Below are 13,707 nucleotides of genomic sequence, written 5' to 3'. Positions count from 1 at the left end.
CAGATGGACCAAGATGGGGGGATGAACAAACACCCCACCCTGCGCCCTTTCGGTGAGCAGCAGCCCGGGGATCACGAACACGGAAGGGACCACCCTGGGACTGACTGCTTTCCTGTGCGGCTGCTTCCCAAAGCCACAAAGAAAGAAGTGGGGAGCAGTGCCCCAAGGCGCCCCAGACACCTATTTATTTCCTTGTTTGTGCTGATGCTGGGCAGGCTCTCACTTGTCCCTTTTAGGCACCTTGGAGGGGCAAGGGGCTGAGGAGGGCTGGACCCAGGTTCCAGGGGCACAGGCAGCGTGGGTTCTGGCTGTGTACATAGGGTGCTTTATTCTCCACAGAGTAATACATGCCAAGGTCGGTGGGGCTTGGGCCGATGTCCCCATATGTACAGAACTGAATAAAGTGGGTCTCTGAGAAGTCTGATTTGCCTTGATGTGGAAAGGGAGACGGGGAGGGTGGACATTATAACCAGAGGTGTTCAGTCCCGTGCTGCTTCTGGCCTGGAATGTCGGGAGGGAAGGCAGCGCTCACTGTGTTCACTTCCAGGCAGGGGAGGCCTGCCGGGCTTGCAGGGCTTTCTGGACCACGTCCTCCCACTGGGCATCTGAGATCTCCTGAGCCCAGGCAGGAACCCCTGGTGCTGGCAGGCTCACTCCAGCCATCGTCCTTTTCACCAGCTCCACGTGTTCTGAAATCACAGGCAGAGGCCAGTCAGGGAGAAGAAACAACAGGACCAGCTCCCTTCCCCAGTCCTATCCGCCCAGAGCCTGTGGGCCGGTGGGACCCAATGTCACTTCTAGGTAAGCCTGCCCATATAGCAGGAAGACACTTCCCCTGGATTCTGAAGTGTGCAGAATCTGAACTATAAGGAAATACAGTGCTCCGCTGTAACTTCCCTCACTGGACTGGGCCAGTCTGTTTCCTTCATGATTCCAGAATGATAGAATGATCTTTTTTTTACCTGGATCCATGGGAATAGAGCTGTGATTGCCCAATGCTGTGGCTCCCTCCTCCTCTTCATCCTCACTCTCTAATGGGGGGTCTGGTAAATGAAGCCCCAGGGCCTGCAGAGTCGGGGGGTGGGGTGGGAAACAGTTCCAGTCCAACCCAGGGACTCCGGCTTTGCCTACTCAGGGACGATCCCTCCTCGGCCATACCTGGATCCGATCCTGGATGTCAGCAACTATATCCTCCGCGTCCCCCACCGGTGCCAGCTCCACCTCCTCTTGTTCAGGATCTTGGTTCAGGGGCTGGTAGGAGTAGCCAGCTGGGCCTGCCCCCGTTTCCTCCTGCTCCTCCTCGGGCTCCTCGCTGCTCCAGTCCCCAGTGCCTTCTGTAGGGCCCTGATGCGGTCCCAGTTCTTCCGTTTGATTGGGGAAGATACGCTCAGGGCCCATGGTGTCTGCCCCTAGGACTACTGCTGCCATCCGGGAAGGGGCTGAAAGACAGGGGAGGCCAGAGGGTAGGGACGCGATGAAACCAGGCCCACCTTCACGCTCTCACTCAGCTACTTCTGGGCTCCTTTCGCGTCCACAAAACCAGTTCTCTTTCCCCAAGGTTCCTGCATCCTTCTCCGACCTCTCCTTCCCCTAAGTCGGAGCTCCACCACCCTCGCTAAATGAACAGCCCGAAGCCCTGCCACCTCCTAAAATAATCCCTTCCAGAACGCCCCTCACCACGCCCTCCCCTGGAAACCCTGAGACGCCCCCCTAGAAAGGACGTATCCGCCCCCCTTCTCCCCTCTCCCAGGGCTTCCCCTCGGTACCGCTTTGGCAAAAACCTTTCAGGCCCAAGGGGCTTCCCTCGTATCGCCCAGCAGCGACGCCCCCCACCCGCCCCGACCAACTCTCGGCGCTGGGGTCTCCGCGCGCCTCACCCTCTCAGAAGCCCTCGGCCAAGCCCGCACCTTCACTTCCGGCGGGGAAGGACGTGAGGGAGCGCCCAGTTCTGCAGCCCCGCCTTGTGCTCGTGACTGACGCGCGCGGGGCCCAGGAGCCCGCCCCTTGCCCCGCCTCCCCCATCCCCTGACCGGACCATAAGGACTACATTACCCAGTGAGCGCCACGGTCTTGACACAGTCCAGCACATGCGCAAGAGCTCTCCTCGGGCTCCTGCCCTCCCCACAGCCCTCAGGTCCCCTCAAGGAACTTGTGGACTACAAGTCCCGGAAGGCTTAGGGGACCTAGTCCCGACTGCACGTGCGCGCCCAGCTGCCCGCCGGAAGGACCGAGCCTGGCTGTGTTTATCTCGTTGGGGACTGAGGCGTCGGTTGGCGCGCAACGGGTTCTAGGCTGCAGGCAGCGCGAGGACCCGCGGCCCCGCCCCGGCCCGGCCTGGCAGGTAGCCTGGGATGGGTTCAGGGGCAAGGAGGAATTGGGGGGCTGGGGACGCCCATGCCTAGGGCTGGAGTCGTGGGGGAGGGGCCTGAGAGTGATGGGGTGGGGGGTTGGGAGGGACCTAGGGGGATGATGGGAAAGGAGAGAGTTAATGGGGAGAGAAGGCCTGGAGGAGGGTGGTGGGGAGACCAGTGGGAGAGACCTGATGGCTGGAGGGGGCCCTTGGGGAAACTGGGAGGAAGACTGGGTTAGGAGAACGGGGCCGCTGAGCATAATTGGGGCGGGGAGGGGGAGAGGAAGAGGGAGGCTGTCGTGTGGGGGAGGGGAGGCTGGGATGCCTGCAAGAAGACGGAGACAGAGCTTTTCGGAGAGGAATGCCCGTGGCTGAAGGGGATCAAGGAATCTTAGATTTTCTTCCTTTCGTGGAGATGGATGGAGGGATGGCTGTCGGGTGGCGCTTGGAATTGTGGGAGAAGGAGAAAGGCGAAAATGGTAAAGCCTTCCGGAGATGAAGAAGGGCCAGAAATGGGGGATGAGCATTGGCCAGAGACCAAGGAGAGGAAGTCGGTGCCTTAAGGGAATCGAGGAAGCTTGAACGCGCCACAGTGACGATGGGTGGTGACCCAGAGCTGAAAAGAGCCCCCGCCCCGAGCTCGTTCTGGGGTCTGAGTTGTCCTTAGGGAGGATAGCTTAGCTAACCTTTCTCCACCTTTGGCTGCAATTGCTTGCCTCTTTGCTTTTTTTTTTTTTTTTTTTTTTTTAACTTTACCTGCTAGAACTGAAGGTAGATGAAAACCTTCCATCCCGAAGCCCTGCAGCCTCCTAATTATCCCCACAAGCCTCGATCCAAGGTGTTTTGGATTGGGAATGGAGTAATGAATTGAGGGTAGCTTTCCAGTGGGGCTGTTTCAGATTGGGCAGGGTGGCTATTTAAAGCGTGGGGTGTGGGATTGGGGGAGGTTGGGGGGGAGGAGGGGTGATGGGCAGGCCAGCTGGAAGTCATTTCTCTTTCCTGCAAGGGGCCTCCCTTCCATGAGCTTTTTCTGTGCCTGAGGTTCTGCCTGGCTCTTCCCTCTGCCAGGAATTCTTGAACAGGGAGACGATCCACCCAGACTCAGCAGGTGCCTGCCAGCAGAGGCACTGCCAGTGGCGAGAGGATTTGCCTGAAAGAGCCCTCAGATGTCCCCATTATCGCGAGGCTGGCAGCTTGCATTTAAGAAACCCTGACCTCTCAGGCCTGGGTCTTTGTCTCATCCTGCCCGAGGGCATTTTTGCTTCCCAGTCCCATCCTCCTTTCAGGGGTCCAAGTGGGGGCCGAGCTGCTGGAAATGGGTTGTCCTCCTGTAACACGATCGGAGGTTTGGGACAGTGGCAAGAAGAGAGAAGGCCTCCTCCCCGTCCTCAGCAAACTTAAACTGTTCGGGCTTAAGTTCCTAGTTTTGGCAGCATGCCAGGCACAGCTGTCAAAGGAACTCCTCGTGCCCGTGGGGGGCCCTGGGTGACCCCAGTGACAACAACAGCTCAGCCTGACAAGAGCTCTCTGTGAGGGGCTAACCAACCACAGGTCACAGAGGTCCCTGGCCTGGGTTGGGGCACTGTCCCATTCTAAAAGCCTAAAAGCTTTTCTGCTTTAAAGCATCCATGCCAGCTTTCAATGGACCGTCTGGGCTGGCTAGACTATTAATAGCTGTGAGTATTTTGAGATCCCTCTCCCCACCTTTAAGAGCACAGGGATTCTTCGAGAGGTGGCAGTAAGCAGAGCGGAGACGAGAACACACCCGGCCTGGGAAGGGAAGGGGGCTTGCAGCTTGCGCCAAGCCAGGCACCAGGGGGTGCCTCCATGAGTAGGAGGCAACCACAAGCCGCAGATTCTGAGCCAGCAGTCTGGTCGAGGCGGCCCCACCCTTTGCTGTTGAAGAACAGAGGAGTAGGGATAGCTCCCTGACCTCGGCAGCTCCTCTGGGGCAGGGCCAGCCACCTGAGCTGTGCCTGGTGTCCCTGCCGTGGGGTGGTGTGGGAGGGCCCCCAGGGTGACACTGGAGGCAAGGGCTAGTGCTGGGCAGTCGCGAGGAGCTGGTCAGGAGACGCCTTCCCTGAGGAGCCCTTGTCCCTGACTTGCGTGCAGGTAGCAGAGGCAGCAGGCCGTGCCGGGGGGGCATGTTGCTGTGACCAGTGACCCAGGGGATGTTACGGTGGACAGTGCACCTGGAGGGCGGGCCCCGCAGGGTGAACCATGCTGCAGTGGCTGTCGGGCACCGGGTATACTCCTTCGGGGGTTACTGCTCTGGCGAAGACTATGAGACACTGCGTCAGATAGACGTGCACATTTTCAATGCAGGTAAGCCGAGCTTGCACCATCGTTGGGTGCCCATATCGGGGGCCGGGGGGAATGGGTTGGCTGGGTTAGGTTTGGCCATGTCTCTGTGGCCAAGGGGATTAGGGATGAATGTCTGGGTTGGGGAAGAATGGACAGGCTGAAGGAGGTTCCCAGGACTGAGCAGAGCTGTGCCCACAGTATCCTTGCGTTGGACAAAGCTGCCCCCAGTGAGGCCCGCCGTCCGTGGGCAGGCTCCCGTGGTACCCTACATGCGATATGGACACTCAACCGTCCTCATCGACGACACAGTCTTCCTTTGGGGCGGGCGAAATGACACCGAAGGGGCCTGCAATGTGCTCTATGCCTTTGACGTCAGTGAGTATGGGTGTCAGAGAGACTGTTCTGCCAAACGGTGCCTCGGGGGACTGGGGAACAGGGCAGCCCAGAGCTAGGAGGGCATGTTGGAGGGGCTGCTGACCCGAGCCCTTCTCTCACTTCCTTCAGATACTCACAAGTGGTCCACACCCCGAGTGTCGGGAACAGTTCCTGGGGCTCGGGATGGACATTCGGCTTGCGTCTTGGGCAAGATCATGTACATATTTGGGGGCTACGAGCAGCTGGTATGTCTGGGAAGAAAGAGGGTTAGGCTGGGAAGGAGGAAGAAGGGGACTTTTGGGTGGGCGGCGGAATGAGAGGCCCTGGCTTGTTTGCAGGTTTTGACTGGGGAGGAGGGTTGGAGGATCAGAGAGACCACTGGCCCCCTCTTCCTTTCTCTTCCCACTCAGGCGGACTGCTTTTCCAATGACATTCACAAGCTGGATACCAGCACCATGACATGGACCCTTATCTGTACGAAGGTCTGCCCTTTCTTCTCCTAGATCCCTCCTCCATCAAACGAGTAGTCGGACGCTCAGTGAGAGCAGATCCCTTCCAGCCTCTGTGCTGATCCCCTTCCCCGGTTTCTCTGTTCCTGCCAGGGCAACCCTGCGCGCTGGAGGGACTTCCACTCAGCCACAATGCTGGGCAGTCAAATGTACGTCTTTGGTGGCCGTGCTGACCGCTTTGGGCCATTCCATTCCAACAATGAGATTTACTGCAACCGCATCCGCGTCTTCGACACCAGAACCGAGGCCTGGCTGGACTGTCCCCCGACTCCAGTGTTGCCTGAGGGGCGCCGGAGCCACTCGGCCTGTGAGTGTCTGAGGTCTCCCTGCGGAGCCCCCTCCTGCTGCCCCCCTCACTCACGTGCCGCTCTCCTTCCAGTTGGGTACAACGGCGAGCTGTACATCTTTGGTGGCTATAACGCAAGGCTGAACCGGCACTTCCATGACCTCTGGAAGTTTAACCCCGGTAAACAGCACTACCCTTGGGGAGGGACAAGGAGCAGTTGAAGTGGGAGAAAAAGGAAGGGTGAGGGGACGGGGGATGGAGAAGGTACCTGGGCTGGGCAGATACTGAGCCTCCCATGTACACTTCTCTTTAGTGTCCTTTACTTGGAAGAAGATTGAACCGAAAGGGAAAGGGCCATGTCCCCGCCGACGCCAGTGCTGCTGCATTGTTGGTGACAAGATTGTCCTCTTTGGGGGTACCAGGTTAGAAAGGGAGATGGGAGGGCTCAGGGAAAGGCTGAAGTCCATGGAAGTGGGGAGTGTTTGAGCCAGAGGGCCTGATGGGTAGTTTTCCCCCTACCTTCAAGTCTCTCTTGATACCTACAGTCCATCGCCAGAGGAAGGCCTAGGAGATGAATTTGACCTCATCGATCATTCGGACTTACACATTTTGGACTTTAGTAAGTATAGTTTTGCAGTGCTCCTGTCCCCAGGGTCCCTGTCACTGGGTGACGAACCTCAGGACTGGATCCTCTGCTCAGTTCTGACCATCTCCCTCCTCCGACTCCTCTCTCTTAAAGGCCCTAGTCTGAAGACTTTGTGCAAACTGGCAGTGATTCAGTATAACCTGGACCAGTCGTGTTTGCCCCATGACATCAGGTACAGGGAGTGCTGGAAAGACGGGAGTGGATGAGGCTGAGGGAGCAGCTGGTCTCAGTGTGGAGGACACTCTGCTGGAGATGCTGTATAGGTGTGGGGCACGCAGTGGAGGGAGGGGAAGTTACCGCTCGGACTTGGACCCACAGTCGTTAGCACACTGAGAACAACTGAGTCACTCTTAGAACCTGCTGCAGAGTCAACACCTGTGTAGGAGCCTCTGCACCACATCCGCGCCACAGTGAAGGGGGGGCCTGGCTACTTTGAATTCCATTTTCAGATTCAAATCAGTCACCAAAAGTTACCTTGTATATAAGTCATTCTGAGACACTTCCCTCTCCTTATATCAACTCACTTTCCTTAACTCTCAGTTGCCCAGTCTCCCCACTGAGTATCTGATACAGTGTGCAAGGCTGAACTGGTGGAATGGACTGGCCCGTGTGTCACATGTGCAGGAACCCAATGCCAGGCACACTGTTTAGGATCCTGACTTAAGGAGGCCCTTGGTCAGTCTTTGTCGAATGAAAGCATTGTTGAGAAGAGAGATTTAATTTTAATTGGTGAGGTGGGTGGGGAAGCTCGGGGAAGGATAGGAGAGTTGAGTCATGGCTTTAAAAGGATGGGTGTTGACAGCAAAAATAGGTATTTCTGTTGGGGGTAAGGTGGAGGGTGGCGGGTGGACTGGTTGGATCTGAGCAGAGCAAGAAAGGTAGGTTGGGGCCACAGATCCCAGGTGCCTGGACTCAGAGTGTATATGAACAGGAAGTCCACATGAGCTTGCAGGCCGAGGAGTGTTTGGTACTGGACTTGGTAATGGGTGAGTCTGTTAAACCTATTAGGGCTAAATGACAAGGTGCTGTGGGTGGTTAGCTTTAGGAAGATGGAGGGACTGGTGCGGGCACAGCTTGGGGTGAGGGCTCCCCCATCTGTCCCTTCTGCTCGTCATTGCTGGCTTTCCAGGTGGGAGCTGAATGCCATGACCACCAACAGCAATATCAGCCGCCCCATCGTCTCCTCCCACGGGTAGGAGGAAGTTTGCCGCCTCCCCTCCTGAGCCTGCTGTTGTCTTCACTGCCCCTGCCCCTGCCTTTCACCTGCCTGCTCCTTTGGACCCTGGACTCAGTATACCTCCACGTGGACTTGTTGGACTAGAGGTGTTTCTGTGCTGTGAATTCAGTGGGGAGCTGTGGGGGGAGGGTCCGGTTCCGCTCCCCTCCCCCTTGGGCCGAGGGCCCCTTCCCCGTGGTGCTCTGTCCCCGTCCACCTCTTGATTGCTCCTGGGCCTCTGCTCTGCGCCAGGCCAGCCAGGCTCTGCTGGGAAAGGAAGGGAGTGGGAAGAAAGTGAGCAGTGTCCGAGCCTCAGGAGCGCCCCCTCCCTTCCGCCTGCCCCGTCCCCCTGCTTGAGCCGTGAGCATTGGCTGGGAACTGAGAGGAGTCGCAGCTGTTGGCATGAAACCTCCTTCTCCCCGACCTGGGAGGCGGGGACCAGCAGATAATCCTACCCTTTCCGAGCCTTCGCTGCACCGAGGCTCAGCCAGCTCGGATTTTATAAAAAGGAATTAAAATCTCCAAACGTGTGTGTCTTTGTGGAACGCCGCGGGGATGGCGGGGGTCGGCGGGAGCGGAGAGGGGAGGCCTCCGAGGGTCTGGCTTCGCAGCGAAGACTGTTAGGAAACCAAATGCCACCAAGACTTGCCCAGCTTGCGACTCGGCTAGAAGGTCGCAACGTTCCCCCGAGCAGGCTCTCCTTGGGCCGGGCTCCCGGCACCCCGCTGCGCAGTGTTCTGGTCTTTCATCACCTGCTTCCAACGCGGCCTCCGGGGACGCCGGAAGGGGCGGGGCGCGGGCCGCCGCGAGCGGAAGTGACGCCATTCCTCGTGGGAACGCTATGGCAGCGACGCTGAGAGCCGGGGCTGACGCCCGACATGCCCGTAAAACCCAGGATGCCGGGGCCGGGGAGCCCGGGGCCGCGACCCACAGCCTACCGAGGGGTGAGGACCGGAGGCCCGCGGGGCGGGCCGTGGGGGGCGAGCGCTTCCGGGGTTCGGACGCGCCGAGTCGGGTTTCTACAGAACACGCGGAAGGACCGCGGTTCCTGGGGGTTTGGGTCCGGGTCAGCGAGTTCCTCGGATGCTTACTGAGCATCCGTCAGCAAGCACAGCCCTGGCTGCCGGAGATGCCGCAGCGAGGGACAGCCTGGAGTTTTGCTTTCAGAAAGGGCGGTGAACAATAAAAATAAAAAGGCAAGCAACGCCTCACATCAAAAGGCAGACGCCGAGTTGTGTTACTGGGAGGTAGATGTTGTGGCGTGTGGATTATATCAGCTTCCTGAAAAGGCGGCAAGGGCTGTGAAGAGAAATAAGGCAAGGGAGGGGTAGCAGCTTCTCATGAGGTAGTCAGAGAAGGCCGCGCGGCGGAGGGGGCAGCGACACTGATCTGGGGGAAGCCCCCAGGCAGAGGCGGTGGCCAGTGCCAAGGGGCTGAGGCTGGAAGCTGCCTTCCCAGGACCTGCCAGGAGGCCTGATGCTGGGAGGATTAGTGGGGCATGCGATTGGAAACTTTACATGGGGCCAGGTCGTGTGGGGACCTGGGGCATTGAGAGATGGACGGCTTCATGGAAGCCACTGGGGAGCTCAGTTTGTGGCAGTGATAAGATCAGGATTCTTCTTCGTTGCCTCGGGCTAAAGTGAGGAGCAGAACTCTGAGAGCGACTGGAGGTCCAGTGAGGTCCGTGCACTGAGAGACGCTGAGTCCATGGACGGGACGTTGGCCGTAGTGACCAAGCAAGGGAGCCAGAGAGCCTGTGCGGAAATCTGTGAAGAACCAATTTAATTTTTTAAAGATATTATTTATTTATTTGAAGGGTAGAGTTACAGACAGAGAGAGGGAGAGACAGAGAGAGGTCTTCCATCCACTGGTTACTCCCCAGATGACCATGATGGCCAGAGATAGGCCAATCTAAAACCAGGAGCCGGGAGCTTCTTCCAGGTCTCGTATGTGGGTGCAAGGGCCCAAGCACTTGAGCCGTCATCCACTGCTTTCCCAGGAGCATTAGCAGGGAGCTGGGTTGGAAGTGGAGCAGCCGGGACTCAAACCAGTGTCCATATGGTATACCGACGCTGCAGGCAGCAGCTTAACCTGCTACACCACAGCACTGGCCCCTAAATAAGTAATTTTTTTTTTTTAAAGGAACATCTCTTGCTCACTTTGGCAGCACATATGCTAAAATTGGGGTGATACAGAGATTAGCACGGCCCCTGCACAAGGATGACACCCAAATTTGTGAAGCATTCCATATTTTTAAAACAAACAAAAAATAAATAAATAAAAAGGAGCAGCCCAGGACTAGGGCTGTGGTGCAGTGGGTTACAGCCTCGGCTACAGGAGCTGAAGCCCTAGAGCCACCTTTCACTGCTTTCCAGGAGTGTCAGTGGGAACCCGGATCCTGCATAGATCAGGATGAAATCCCAGGCTCTTGGCTTTGACTCGCCAGCCATTGTGGCCAGTCAGAGAGTAAACCAGCAGATGGAAGATCTCTCTCTGTGTGTCTTTGTCTCTAACTCTGCCTTTCAAATAAGTAAAATCTTAAGGTTTATTTAGTAAATAAATAAGTAAGTAAGTAAATCTTTGAGGCCAGTGTTATGGCGTACATAATAGGCTAAGCCTCTGCCTGCAGCACTGGCATCCCATATGGGCATCTATTTGAGACCCAGCTGCTATACTTCCTATACAAATCCCTGCTAATGTGCCTGGGAAAGCATTGGAAGATGTGCCACGTCCTTGGGCCACTGCACCCACTTGGGAGACCTGGAAGAAGTTCCTGGCTTCGGACTGGCCCAGCTCCAGCCACTGGGGTATTTGGGAAGTGAACCAGTAGATGGAAGATCTCTCTCTGTCTCTGCCTCTCCCTCTCTGTAACTCCACCTTTCAAATAAATAAATACATCTTAAAGGAGTGAACCAGCAGATGGAAGATCTCTCCTCTCTTCCTTTCTCTCTAACCTTGTCTTTCAAATAAACAATCTTTTAAAAAAAGAAAGATCTGCCATTTGCTGGTTTATTTTGCAAATGCCAGCAACAGAGATGGGCATTATGACAGCAGGTTAAACTGTACTTGGGATGCCCTCATCCCATGTCAGGGTGCCAAACCTTGTTTCTGATTGAGCTTTCTGCTAGTAAATGTGAGAGGCAGTAGATGATGGCTCAAGTGCTTGGGTCCCTGCCATGTATGTGGAAGACTGCATGGACTTCCTGGCTCCTGGCTTCCTCCCGGCCCAGCCACAACTGTTACAGGCATTTGGGGTGCAAACCGATGGATGGAAGGTATCTGTGTTTCTGCCACTCTGCCTTTCAAACAGATAAAAAATAAATGCACATTAAGAAATAAAAAAAGAAGGAACTGTGGCTTGATCTGCTTCTGACCTTAGGCATACTCCTTCCTTAGCAAGTTGAGGCCCCAAGTAGATGAACAGCTAGGGAGTCAGGTGGTGGTGTAGCCCCTTCACAGCCTTGCCATCTGGGAGCTCCAGTAGTTATTGGGGTGCTGGTGTCTCTCAGGAGTGGGAATCGCTGAGCTGAACCGTGTCCCTCCTCCCCTGCCACTCCCACAGATATGTCTACCTTGTCATTTGAAGAGCTGTTGGAGTTGCAGAGCCGAGTGGGGACTAAGGCATACAAGCAACTGGTAGTCGCAAACAGCACGAAGAAACAAGGTTCCAGACCACGCGTGCAAAATGCGTGTGTCGCAGATAAGCACAGGTGAGCAGCAGCGTCTGTCCTAGGGGCTGGAGGGTACCTGGGACCTTAATAGGCATCTGCTTTTTTGGAGGGGGCCGGCAGGTGGAAATCTTCTGACCAAGGCAGGAATCCCCTCGAACTGTCCTTCAATTTCACCATAGGCCTCTGGAAATGTCGGCCAAGGTTCGAGTGCCATTTTTACGTCAAGTTGTTCCCGTCAATAAAAAGGTGAGAGGAGGCAGGAAGCAGTTTCTCAGGAAAGGGAGACCAAACGATGTGTTCTGAATTCTCACTGTTCTCTCCAAAGGTGGCCCGGGACCCCCGCTTTGATGATCTGTCAGGGGAATACAATCCTGAGGTGTTTGATAAAACATACGAATTCTTGGATGGCATCCGAGCTAAGGAGAAAGAGGTATGCGTCGTGAGACTCGTCCTGGGCTCAGCTTAGAGCGTTGGGCAGAGGAGAGCAGTGGGCAGGTGTAACTCTTGAATTTGGTTGGAATAGTCAAATCCTGGCTCATCAGTCGGCTGAGCGACTGTGGCCATCAGCACCCGACCTCTTTGCTTTGGTGTTCTGATCACTAAAAGGGTCATCATAACCCTGTCTCCCAGTGTTACTGAGTTGCTGTATATGAGCCCCCTAGAATAAAGCTGACAGTCGCTGAGTGCTGTCTGTCGTGTTGCCTTGCGGATGTGCAGCTTGTGAGAAAGCAGTTGAAGAAGCACCATTCTGGGGAGGAGCGGGAGAAGCTGCAGCAGCTGCTTCAGCGGATGGTGAGCGGCGGATGAGGGCCAGTGGCTGGGAGAGCGCTTCAAGGCAGCGGGCGAGGTCCTCCTGCTCACGCGTCCCTGCCCTCTGTCTTCGCTCCTCAGGAGCAGCAAGAAATGGCCCAGCAGGAACGAAAACGGCAGCAGGAGCTGCGCCTGACCCTGAAGCGCGAGCGGCGGGCTCGGGCCCAGCAGGGCCACCGGCCGTACTTCCTGAAGAAGTGTGAGTGTGGCACAGCTCTTGCAGGCTGCTTACAGGGACCACGGGGGCATCCAGCAGATGCCTTCAGGGAACCCATGGTGGCTCCATTCCAGGGTAACGCGGAGAAAGAGAAATAATAGGAGTTGTGTCTGGGCTGGTATACCTAACTAGATAATGGCGGGAATCGTTGCTTTCTCTGTGTTACACACGCCTCTGGCTCCCCCAAGCTGGGTCAGGTGCGTGGGAGGCGCCCTCGTTGGTTGGGTTGAGTAAGACTGGCATCGTATCAAAAGTCAGCTCGCTCTCACACCCTCTGAACTCCAGGGGTTGGTGAATGGCGGGCAGCGTGGTGGTCGGGAGGTGCTGGCCTGGAGAAAGGGGAAGGAGGTGGACTTCCTCGTTCACCAGCTGGCTTTCTCTGTGTCTGCAGCGGAGCAGCGCCAGTTGGCCCTGGCTGAGAAGTTCAAGGAGCTGAAACGCAGCAAGAAGCTGGAAAGCTTCTTGAGTCGCAAGAGGCGCCGAAATGCAGGCAAGGACAGGAGACATCTGCCTCTGAGCAAAGAGTAGTCGGGAACTGCCGTCTGCCCTGCTGCTGCCCAGGAGAGATGGCTCTGTGGGGCAGCGTTGGGCTGGGCCTGTTCTGGTTCCTTTCCGTGGACACGCGAGGATCACAGCTGCCCTTGAACTCACTTGGCTCAGAGTAGTCTGGAGGCCTCTCGAACCGTCCCAGGGCCGGACAAGGAGAGCAGCTCAGCCTTCTAGACTACACTGCCTCTGCTTGGATCTGCTCATCATCACGGCCCCCTGTCCTTGCCGATGGTTGCAGTACAAAACCAGAGGGGCTATGGAATCCATTCAGGCCTTCCAGGCCTGAGACTGTGTAGGAGCCGCTTCATAAACATTTTTGTTACTCGCTTTTTTGTTCTTGTCATCATGCTTATTCGTGAGCTGTGTGAGTGGCCTAGGTGTAGTGGCTGTGTGTGGGAGTAGGCAGCAAAGGGCCTCGTAGGCCGGGAAGTCAGGTCAGCCTCTTCTACTTAATCTGCTTCCTCCAAAGATGACTCAGTCGTGTACAGGGGGACAGTCCCAGGCTTGGGTTTGGATGAACCTGGGAGGCAGGAAGTGTAGACAGAGAGCTTCCACTCAGACCTCAGAAATGTCTTTCTGATGAAACGTCGTGGAACACGAGCTCACAGTTAAACACACAGCATGCTGGGAGAGAAACGGCCATGAGCAAGAGTCGTTGGGAACAACGGGCAATAGAATCAGACCAGGAAAGATGACACGGGGTAGATGACAAAATAGAAAATGTAACACTCAGGTTTAAAGGAGAAGTATGACTAATGAATATCAAAAGGGACC

At 56.3% G+C, this 13,707-nt stretch overlaps 3 protein-coding genes and 1 non-coding gene across 8 annotated transcripts; 3 read left to right on the top strand and 1 right to left on the bottom strand.

Moving 5' to 3' along the window:
• Positions 1-302: 302 nt before the first annotated feature.
• On the bottom strand, positions 303-2,036 carry MEA1 (male-enhanced antigen 1). 4 transcript variants are annotated; one of them, XM_002714684.5, is made up of 4 exons: positions 1,908-2,036; positions 1,159-1,439; positions 963-1,065; positions 303-689 (listed from the first exon to the last, which is right to left on the bottom strand). In XM_002714684.5, exons 1-4 carry the CDS (start codon positions 2,020-2,022, stop codon positions 538-540), a joined length of 651 nt encoding a protein of 216 aa, XP_002714730.3. In that variant the 5' UTR covers positions 2,023-2,036; the 3' UTR covers positions 303-537. The 4 variants fall into 4 exon arrangements, with proteins under 4 accessions (XP_002714730.3, XP_008261149.1, XP_089190067.1 ...); XM_008262927.5 differs by lacking the exon at positions 1,908-2,036 and adding an exon at positions 1,767-1,903; XM_089333941.1 differs by lacking the exon at positions 1,908-2,036 and adding an exon at positions 1,838-1,903.
• Positions 2,037-2,245: 209 nt separating this feature from the next.
• Positions 2,246-8,212, top strand: KLHDC3 (kelch domain containing 3). Its single transcript, XM_008262930.5, has 11 exons — positions 2,246-2,341; positions 4,463-4,675; positions 4,853-5,029; positions 5,159-5,274; positions 5,440-5,511; positions 5,632-5,845; positions 5,918-6,004; positions 6,138-6,246; positions 6,370-6,443; positions 6,564-6,642; positions 7,600-8,212. The coding sequence occupies exons 2-11, from the start codon at positions 4,522-4,524 to the stop codon at positions 7,664-7,666; spliced, it is 1,149 nt and encodes a 382-aa protein (XP_008261152.1). The 5' UTR covers positions 2,246-2,341; positions 4,463-4,521; the 3' UTR covers positions 7,667-8,212.
• A 297-nt stretch (positions 8,213-8,509) lies between these two features.
• RRP36 (ribosomal RNA processing 36) lies at positions 8,510-13,260 on the top strand. Of its 2 annotated transcripts, none has more exons than XM_089333939.1 (7): positions 8,510-8,630; positions 11,249-11,396; positions 11,537-11,603; positions 11,683-11,787; positions 12,075-12,149; positions 12,249-12,366; positions 12,776-13,260. In XM_089333939.1, the coding sequence occupies exons 1-7, from the start codon at positions 8,528-8,530 to the stop codon at positions 12,910-12,912; spliced, it is 753 nt and encodes a 250-aa protein (XP_089190065.1). In that variant the 5' UTR covers positions 8,510-8,527; the 3' UTR covers positions 12,913-13,260. The 2 variants fall into 2 exon arrangements, with proteins under 2 accessions (XP_089190065.1, XP_089190066.1); XM_089333940.1 differs by having other exon boundaries at positions 12,020-12,149.
• On the top strand, positions 9,838-9,941 carry LOC127493318 (U6 spliceosomal RNA). The gene has a single exon (XR_007923377.1). It is a non-coding gene; the product is annotated as a U6 spliceosomal RNA (small nuclear RNA).
• Positions 13,261-13,707: the final 447 nt, after the last annotated feature.

Source organism: Oryctolagus cuniculus, chromosome 5, assembly GCF_051225735.1.
Source record: "Oryctolagus cuniculus isolate XC-2025 breed Fujian yellow rabbit chromosome 5, ASM5122573v1, whole genome shotgun sequence".
NCBI lineage: Eukaryota > Metazoa > Chordata > Mammalia > Lagomorpha > Leporidae > Oryctolagus > Oryctolagus cuniculus.
Note: the sequence above shows the minus strand (reverse complement) of the source record. Positions and strands in the feature narration are given on the sequence as shown.